The sequence below is a fragment of the Mus pahari genome, chromosome 19, assembly GCF_900095145.1.
Source record: "Mus pahari chromosome 19, PAHARI_EIJ_v1.1, whole genome shotgun sequence".
Taxonomy (NCBI): domain Eukaryota; kingdom Metazoa; phylum Chordata; class Mammalia; order Rodentia; family Muridae; genus Mus; species Mus pahari.
In genome coordinates, this window is record NC_034608.1 from 89,520,490 (window position 1) to 89,530,340 (window position 9,851).

The window sequence follows — 9,851 nt, forward strand, 5'->3', positions numbered from 1 at the left end:
GGACTTTCGGAAGAGCAGTCGGTGCTCTTACCTGCTGAGCCATCTCACCAGCCCCTCTTTTTCTTTTTCTTTTTCTTTTTTTCTCTCTCCCCCATCCCTCTCCTTTTTTTAAAGATTTATTATATGTAAGTGTCCTCAGACACCCCAGAAGAGGGCATCAGATCTCATTACAGATGGTTGTGAGCCACCATGTGGTTGCTGGGATTTGAACTCAGGATCTCTGGAAGAGCAGTCAGTGTTCTCAACTGCTGAGCTATCTCTCCAGCCCTTCCTTTCGATTTTATGTACATGAATATAATGTTGCTTTCTTCAGACACACTAGAAGAGGGCATTAGATAATATTACGATTGGTTGTGAGCCACCATGTGGTTGATGGGAATTGAACTCAGGACCTCTGCAAGAGTAGTCTTAACTGAGCCATCTCTCTAGCCTGCTTTTCTTTCTTTTTTTCTTTTGGTTTTTCTTTTTAAACAGGTCTTATTATGTAATCAAGCTGTCTTTCAAATTCATGATCCTCCTGCTTCAGCCTCCCAGATTCTAAGATTAGAGGTGTTGGTCACCATTCCTGGCTTACTATGTTCTTTTGAAACTTTAAAATAATTGAGCTCAAGACTGTAGCAGCAATGACAGTATATTCAAGTGGCCACTGTTTAATATGCTTTTTGTACTATGTTCAGAGCATTCTTGTAAATGCTTAATCTGTCCTGAACCCAGTCCGTCCTCTCAGCAGTCTATATGGATGTTACTGTTGTATTCATTTCATAGATAAGGAAACTGAGGCACAGAGAACGAAAGGACTTACTTCAGGGAACAGGTTGGGCTGGATTCTGCCCTATGGCTACTCTTCAGTGTGCACATCCCACAGTGCCATTTATGTTACTTCCCTACCTGAGAAATACCTTACCAATGTTAGACTCCAGTGTTAGGCTAGGAACGAGAGAACTGGGTGTGAGCTTGTTTCTGGGCCAGACTGTCATTTCTACCTGTTCTGAGACTCTTAGGGGAGGGTGACCAGCCCACATAAAGCCAAGAGTGCTGATGCACAACTATAATGCTAGAATCTGGAAGACTAAGGTGGGAAGATCATGAATTAGTTCAGAGGATAGCCCTCAAGTAGATTCTTACTTTGTCTTCTACCTACCTATCGTCTCTAGGCTCCCAGATGGACTCACTCGCCGAGGTGATATCAACTTGCTGATGTTGGGAGACCCTGGTACAGCCAAGTCTCAGCTTCTGAAGTTTGTGGAGAAGTGCTCTCCCATTGGGGTAAGTGGCTGCAGACAACTTTTTAGTGGCTTAGGTGTCCCAGCAGGGAGGAACACTACAGAGTAGTAGAGTTGCCTAGTTCCTAGACACGCATGGGATCTGATTCAACCAGATCTTCTTCCTCATTCATCTTGGCTCTGGTCAGGATGGCAGAGGGGCTTTGAAAAGGAAGGTGTGTGTGTGTATAGGGGTGGGTGGTAAGAGCATTGGACTGAGTCAGGCCTGGTTTGCATCTCAGCCTGGCAGTAGCTACATGTGGACTTGGAAGAGGTAGCCTAGATTCCCTGAGCATCAACTTGACACTCATTAGCTAAGTAATGATACTGCTTATGATAGTGACTGGAATCAAGAAGGACCAGATGCTTGCTGAAGTACCTACCAAGTTTTTACTCATTTAACTATTTGTCTTCTTGTGAACTGCTACTGCTCATGTTATGTATTGGATATAGGAGTGGAACAGTAAAGTCTCTTGCTCAAGATCCCACTGCTGGGGAGCTTTAGAAAAAGGTTCAAGGCAGTGTGTCTAATGACCCAGGTTTCCCCGAGTCTGGGAGGATCAGGGAAAGGAGGGTGGATGTGACAACTGACTAGTGGTCTGTGAAGTGGGGAAGTGGTGGTTTAGGATGGAGAGGAGGTATGACATTGGCACTGTCTCACAGAAATATCAAGGCCTAAAAATGTAAGTTGTGCCGTGTTAAGCCTTATAGTACCACATTTAGAAAGTAAGAATAGATGGAATTCATTTGTATAATCTGTTTAGCCTGTAGTTCAATATAAGCTTTTTTTTTTTTTCTTTCAGTGTAGATAAACCCCAAATCTTGTGCATGTTGGGTAAATATTTTACCACTGAGGTGCATCCCAGGCCTATAACATGCAAGTATTGAATATTTGGCATTCATCTTAGCACAATGTGATCTGAGTATGTCTCACATGCACCTCAGGTAGGATTTACTATATTTAAAGGGGTCTGGCAGTATATAGCATACAGGTCTTCACAGATGATGGACTCAGAATAGAGACATCCTAAAAGCCAGGAATCCCCAACCCTGAGGCCAGCTTCAAATATATCCTTTTCTGGGGATCAATACTTAATGTCATAGGTATGTGCTGTGTAGCTCAGGTGAACCTTCCAAAGAGGAAGGAAAGGCTGAGGCCCAGTTAGGCCTTGAGTTCTGTACTGTTCAACCAGTTCTTCAGTGTGATGTGGCTAAGTCACAGCCCTCTGAGCTCTTGCCCTTTGGGGCTGGCACTGAGTACTGACACCGCTGTCTCCCCCAGGTGTACACATCTGGGAAAGGTAGCAGTGCTGCTGGCTTGACTGCCTCAGTGGTGCGGGACCCCTCATCTCGAAACTTCATCATGGAAGGTGGAGCCATGGTTCTGGCTGATGGTGGGGTTGTCTGTATTGATGAGTTTGACAAGGTGAGTCTAAGTCTTCTAGTCACAGGACTGGGGTGTGTGGCTTCAGGTGTGGTAGCAGATACCACTCTGAGAGACTTATATATAGTTGTTGTGCCCATCACTCTGGGGAAACTTGGGATAGGTTGCTTTGCCTCTTGGGTACTCTGGAAATTTGGGAAAGTGAAAACCAAGCCCGTGTGATTGTCTGCTGTTGACTGGCCTAAAGTCTACTACAGAATGGTTATGGTTCCTAGTTATTTTTCTGCCACTCTACCCAGCTTGGGTGAGGATTCTGATAGACAAACTTCTCAATGCAGATGCGGGAAGATGACCGTGTAGCAATCCATGAGGCTATGGAGCAGCAGACCATCTCCATTGCTAAGGTGAGTGGCAACCACCCTTCAGCAATCCTAAGTCCTCCTAAGGTTGCTCTGATGGGTGTAGCCAAGTCCTCTTTGCCCAAGACTGTGCTAGCAGCAACAGGCCTGAAACTAGGGGTGGGGGAGCAAGAGCGCACACGTGCAGGCATGTACACACATATATGCGTGTACATAGTGTATGAGTTCATATGTTCATATATGATGGAGAGGCCTGTCCCAGGATTTTTGGTTATTTGCTCCATTTATTCCCCTTTCTACTTCAGGCTGGGATCACTACCACCTTAAACTCTCGCTGCTCTGTTCTGGCTGCAGCCAACTCAGTGTTTGGCCGATGGGATGAGACAAAAGGGGAGGACAATATTGACTTCATGCCTACCATCTTGTCCCGATTTGACATGATCTTCATCGTCAAAGATGAGCACAATGAGGAGAGGGACATGGTATGTCTCGGGCTAGGCTGGTGACAACAGATAGGTTCATGGTCATGAAGGTGAATAAGAGATTTAGCCACAGAAATGCTAGTGGTTAGATAGTCTGGAAGGAAGCATATGAAATGACTTGTTAGTGGTTGTGGAGTGTGGAGAGGAACCTAGGGTCCTAAGACCTAGGTGTGCCCTGTGTGATTTTTTTTTTTTTTTTCCTATCAAGAAGCTAAAAACCTGAGCTCTGCTCTCCACCCCTGTTAGTAAATTTCTGAAAGAAAATACCTTAAGAATTTGGTAAGGCCATATACGTATAGTGCCCATGAGGCTCTAGGTTGTTGGACCAGCTATCTGTTTCTGCTTCCCTTTTGAAGGCTTTAATTCTTAGACAGTTGCTCCCTGTGATGGTAAAGACAAAGCCTGTCTTGGCCAGGCTGAGGGGTGCAGGCTTTCTGAACTTTGGCTGGCTGGCTCAGACTCCTTTTCAAGAAGGCTGATTCAGTCTGGTGCCTCTCTACTTCTCTGAATTGCTCTGTTTGGTCTCAAACTAACTTTGGCGATATGTTTTAATTTTCCGGCTTGTTCTCATTTTCTGGCTTGTTCTGTCTTTACCCCTGTCTAGCTTGTTCTTTTTCTGAAACCCGTCTCTGTACAATTGTTCCAGTAAAACTGCCTCCTTCTCTTCTTTGTACTGCCCCTTAAGTAACTTCTTTTTCTTTTCTTGTGAAACTTGGGCATATCTTTTTCTGTCAAATTTTTCTCTGATTCATCAGTTTGTCTGCCACTCAATTAGATATTGCTTTCAAATATGGGTGTTTCCTTCTACAAATTAATTTTACCTTCTTTATTTGGGATTAAAGGGCTGAGTCATACCACAACAAGAAATAAAATCTCAGGGTTCATAGTGTGATCAAATACCCTGCAACATTAGCTATTGATTTAACTGTCCTGAAAGGAAGAAGATGAGGCTTTTCCCAGTAGTTAGAATAGAAGTGGTAGAATGGCTTGGATATTGTCCACGGTCCATGCTGAAGTAGATACTTGCCCTAGTTAGGCAGAAAGTACTGGAACACAAGCTTTTGCCATATTATTTCACCTCATTGACTTGGTTATATCCAGTTTCCATGCTTAAGTAGATAGTTGCCCCAGTGAGAGTGGATAGGCCAAAGGGACTGGAACAGAAGCACTTGCCATATTATTTTATCTTGTCTGTTAAACCTGTGAGCTGATCCAGTGTTGCCTGTGCTCCTTAGATGCTAGCCAAACATGTGATCACTCTGCATGTGAGTGCACTGACGCAGACACAGGCTGTGGAGGGTGAGATCGACCTGGCCAAGATGAAGAAGTTCATTGCCTACTGCAGAGCGTGAGTGCTGGGAGATATCATGGGCTTTTTAGATAGAGGGAGAGCCCAGTCCTGTTCTGCTCCTTATCTAGGATCACCTGTTAATCCTGTTCTGAACTCTGTTCTATTCTTACCTGTCACTGTGACCCTCTCCATGAGTTTAAGTTTTCTCATCCTCCTAAGTGAGGGAGGTGGAGTGGAGGAGCTGGAGACTGCTGGGAAGCCTGCTTCCTGGTGGGCCTCCTGCTCCTGTGGGGCCCTCAGTGACTGGTGGGACAGTGTACAATTGGTAGCTAGACAGCATACTGCAGCCAGCATCAAGAGTTTTCAGGGCTGGAGAGATGGCTCAGCGGTTAAGAGCACTGATTGCTCTTCCAGAGGATCTGAATTCAATTCCCAGCAACCACATGGTGGCTCACAACCATCTGTAATGAGATCTGATGCCCTCTTCTGGTGTGTCTGAGGATAGCTACAATGTACACATACATGCATACATACATTAAATTAAAAAAAAGAGTAGTTTTCTGTACATGTGTTCAGACTCACTTCCCACTTTCTCAGAGAGGTGCCATCTGACACCCGCTGATAGCCAGGTCAAGTTTTTCTTTAACCTCTTTCAAATGACTTACCAGCTATATTATGAGCAGGAAGCTGTGTTTGGGAACATTCATCTTTGTGAGCCAATAGAGTCCTGGGAACAGGGTGGGGGCAACCTCAAGATTCCTTTCTAGCTTTACTCTAGTTCACTCTGCAATCTGCAGGAGGTGTGGACCTCGGCTATCAGCCGAGGCAGCAGAGAAGCTGAAGAACCGCTACATCATCATGCGGAGTGGGGCTCGTCAGCATGAGAGGGACAGTGACCGTCGTTCCAGCATCCCCATCACTGTGAGGTGAGCAAGTGGGCTCACCTTAGAGACCAGGGACAGTTGGCCACTGCCATTTTCATAATGCAGGCCCAGGGTGGGTTGGGCAAGGGGGTCGGTCATCTGGGACCATGTGCTGTGTCTTCCTAATTATCTCTGTTTTGTTGTGTGTGTTTGTTGTTGAGGCTGGAGATGCCTGGGTAGGTCTCACTTCTGTATTTTGCCTGGCTTCCCTCTTTGAGAGGCAGTTTGAGGGAAGGGGAGGACTCTGGCCTAGCCTCTGACCGACAATGTAGCTACAGGAAAATTCTACAGATTTTCACTGGGTCATCATTTATAGACAATATAGTAAGAGCTGGGGCCTACCTGAGCTGAATTTATCTCTAGCATTGATTGGTTACAAGTAGATCTAGTTTTGTATAGTGAAACCCAAAGAAAGTAGCTTAAGTTGGACATTTATTTTCATTATTAAACTTTGGGAAGTAGGTTCATGGTGGTTTTTTTGGAGCTGTGAGTATGTGCTCCATTACGTTCACCTTTGCCAACCTTTCAGCCCCATATGGTTTTAGAAGTTACAGCCATCATGTCCACATTTTGAGCACCAAGAGAGACAGTGGAAGGAAGACATGCTTTTTAATGGATGTTTTTGACATTTATATGATGCATGGATTTAGAACTTATAGGCCACAACTAGACCAAAAAGGTAGGAACTACCTTTTAGCAGGTAGCATGTGCTGGAATAAAAATTGGGTTCCAGTACTAAGAATAAAGGGTAATAGATTATCGGGATAGCCAGCAAACTCCCCTGTAGTCCTAACAACCTTGGCCATGGTCCTTCCTGGAGGATCAGAGGAGGGAATGTGGGCTGAGCTCTTTGAGTACTTTATTGCTCCAACAGGCAGCTGGAGGCTATTGTGCGCATTGCTGAGGCCCTCAGTAAGATGAAACTGCAGCCCTTTGCCACTGAGTCAGATGTAGAGGAGGCGCTGAGACTGTTCCAGGTGTCCACACTGGATGCTGCTTTGTCTGGCAATCTGTCAGGTGAGTAAGTGCTGGACTGTGGTCTTGGACTCTAGGATAGAGATTTAGTTAGCTGGTGGCCTGCAGGGTGCTTCCTGAATACGCTTTTGATAATAGCCTTTCTGCTGCTTCTCTCCTGGATGTTTTAGCTATTGCAGGAGAAAGGGGCTTCTCTGTAGACCTCTTGAGTCAGTTCATTAAAAGTAATTGTAGGCCTGTCGCTGGTAAGTAGTGGCTGTCAGTCCTCCCTGTTAAGCTCAGAACTATTGAGTATTGTAGAGTTTCCCAATTTGTGGCCTTAAGTTTTTTTTTTTTTTGTTCGTTGTTGTTGTTTTGACAGCCATGTCTGACACACTAGGCTGTCAGTCCTTCCTGTAATGGAGATGAGACTGACAGAGATTCTGTCATGGTCTCCACTCTTGGTGGAATACATGCCTGTTGGCCCCTGAGCCTTAATGTTTGCTGCCTTCTTTCAGCCAGGCTTCTGAGATTGGTGATATGCCAGCCAGAGTTAGATCTGCCCTAATCTGGCAGTAAATCTGGTTTACCATTTGCCAATCACTGTCTAAATGCAATAGCTATAAGTTCCCAAGGTTCCTGTCCTACCCATTCCACAGGCTTTTTTCTAACCTTTGTTGGTGGGATAGGTGAGGAGGCTGTTACAGGGAGGGAGTGAAAGGAATTAAGAGGAGCAGTGACAACTGGGCCAGGTATGTTGGTGGAGTGGTTCTCTTTCTTACCTGGTAAGATTGTACACCTCCTGCTTACTCAGGGCTTCTAAGATTTGTACTCTAGAGAGCCCTGCCTTCTCTCCCTTCTTGCTATCTTTAACTCAAAACTTACACTTCCACTGGGCATGGTGGTGCAGAGTCAGGAGACTCTTGTTTGAGATTTGAAGCCAACCAAGGCTATACAATGGCACTGTTCCTCAAAAATAATGAAGTAATAAATAAGCCCAACCAAGTAAAAACTATGCTTCCTTCAGAGTCTTTTCTGGGGCTGTTCCTGTTGCCTTGGTATGTGTAGTCCATAGGGTCTCAGGGCACCCGACTCATGGTCTAGCTCTGTGCCTGTCGCATGGCCTCTGTTACCTTTCCCTCTGCCTAGAGCACTCTCCTCCATATTACTTGATTCTCACTTCCCTGGTGAGACCTCCACTGTCACACGGTGTTCTGTCTTTAATTTTCTCTGGTTCAGGCCACTCTAGTTAGAGGCTGTCATCTCTCTGGCCCTTTCAGTATGGATGAACGGGGGTTTCTAGCACCCATTTTCCCTATTGCACTCTCACAGGGGTAGAGGGCTTTACTACCCAGGAGGACCAGGAGATGCTGAGCCGCATTGAGAAGCAACTCAAGCGCCGTTTTGCCATCGGCTCTCAGGTGTCTGAGCACAGCATTGTCCAGGACTTCACCAAACAGGTGAGCCTTCCTAACCCTGGGTCGACAAGCCAGGCCCAGGATACAGAGGGTGTCCTGCTGGTTCTCTTAGTCTGGTTCCCACTCAGTCAGCACATACAGTGTTCTGTGCTCAGCAGAGGGGTGCTGGGATGGGGGTGTTTGAGCCACTGTTCCTTTTGTAGAAACTGCTACAGTCTACAGTTGTGGTCGGCTGTTTATAGGGAAAGGAGGAAGCCAGGTCTGCAGAAACCAATACCCGATTTTCCCATCTCTTAAATTTTCCCTTGTTTGGATCCTTACAGGGTAGGGAACTGAGAACCTACTGAGTTAGCCTTGCAGCCCATTGGGGAGAGGGCTACTGATTCCATGCACAGGAGATACTGTTTGGGGTACCAGGAGGAGCCTGTGCCCTTTAAAATCATGAGGATAGCCCTGGTTTCTGTTTCTTGTTCCTTTCCCTGTGTATCCTCTCAGTTTGCTCCTGGAAGTAAATTATACAGTAATGGGTACTAGCCCTCTATAAGTGAAGAGACTAGTATTGCCTGAGGCTGGGGCTGGAGAAAGCTTGATTTCTAGGGTCACAGGGACCTAAGTCCTAGCTCATTTAATTGCTCTATAACCCAAACAAGTGACAGTCTGCCTATTTCTTCTTCTGTAAAATGAGATTATTCCTAATACTGGGTGCATAAAGTCTATATGTACTTGTCTAGTACACAGGAGGCATCATCACATACGAACTTTTCTGAAGTCCAGGGAGAATGGAGGTGGATATTTTTTGTCTGTTTAAAATTGTCTATGATCCGGTGATGCATCAGGTTCCTTGGGTCATAATGATATACCTGTGCATCTGTCTTGTGCTCCCTCCTACAGAAATATCCAGAGCATGCCATCCGAAAGGTGCTGCAGCTCATGCTACGCAGGGGTGAGATCCAACACCGTATGCAGCGCAAGGTGCTCTATCGCCTCAAGTGAGCCCGTTGCCCATCAACCCTCAAGCCTGGAATGCCGCCACCACCCCATCTCCCAGTCAGTGCTCCAAACCTCCTTTTGCCCTGCCTCTCCACTTCAGACTGCTGACTGCAGCACATCTGCAGCCCCTGGAAATGTGCTTTGGTCTGTTGGCCTCATATACTGTGTTTGAGTTTCTGAGGACTCTGCTATGGGTGTCTATCCCCTGTCATGCCTCCTCAACAAGATGAGTCTGGAGCAGGAACCGACCCTGGAATGTAGATGGGTCTGTAGATTGGCTCCTGGGCCACTGACTGCCAAGCTTCTTTGTGTGTATTAAGGTAATAAAGCAATTGAGTCCCTGGCTGCTAAGGACAGTGGAGCCAGTATGATAGTAGTGCTGTGTCAGTACAAGGTTGACTCTTTCAGCTTTCTTCAGCAGCACCTAATGTGAGAACTGGATCATTCATTGAGCTATCCTCCTCAGTTTCCTAATCTGCAAACAAATTTGACGAAGCTGAGCTCAGTGAGTGAGTGGTTGTTAGTGAAAATCCAAGTAGACTCCAATGTAGAAAGTTCTCCAGGGCTCTATTTGCAGCAAGTGGGCCTCAGTAGTGTCTGGGGGAGGGGCCAGCCTTCAGGGTTTATCAGTTTAGGAGCTCTGAGGGCCTGAGCAAGCTTCAGCACAGTAGGAGGTGTTAGTGACAGCATTGTTAAAATATGACACCCCAACACTTGCTATTACCAAAATGCCGAAAATTATGATTTTAGAAATCTAGGATTTATAAAATTAAGGAAAAGTCAGTGAA

The 9,851-nt window shown here is 45.8% G+C and overlaps 1 protein-coding gene across 1 annotated transcript in view; it reads left to right on the forward strand.

Moving 5' to 3' along the window:
• The window catches only part of Mcm5 (minichromosome maintenance complex component 5), an 18,736-nt gene extending 9,288 nt beyond the window's left edge, over positions 1-9,448 (forward strand). Inside the window, exons 9-17 of the mRNA XM_021218685.2 lie at positions 1,155-1,266; positions 2,545-2,688; positions 2,985-3,050; positions 3,311-3,487; positions 4,723-4,835; positions 5,576-5,704; positions 6,576-6,718; positions 7,988-8,115; positions 8,965-9,448. Of these exons, the coding sequence (XP_021074344.1) occupies positions 1,155-1,266; positions 2,545-2,688; positions 2,985-3,050; positions 3,311-3,487; positions 4,723-4,835; positions 5,576-5,704; positions 6,576-6,718; positions 7,988-8,115; positions 8,965-9,066 (1,114 nt within the window). The 3' untranslated portion in view covers positions 9,067-9,448. The remainder of the gene's footprint in view (positions 1-1,154; positions 1,267-2,544; positions 2,689-2,984; positions 3,051-3,310; positions 3,488-4,722; positions 4,836-5,575; positions 5,705-6,575; positions 6,719-7,987; positions 8,116-8,964) is intronic.
• Positions 9,449-9,851: the final 403 nt, after the last annotated feature.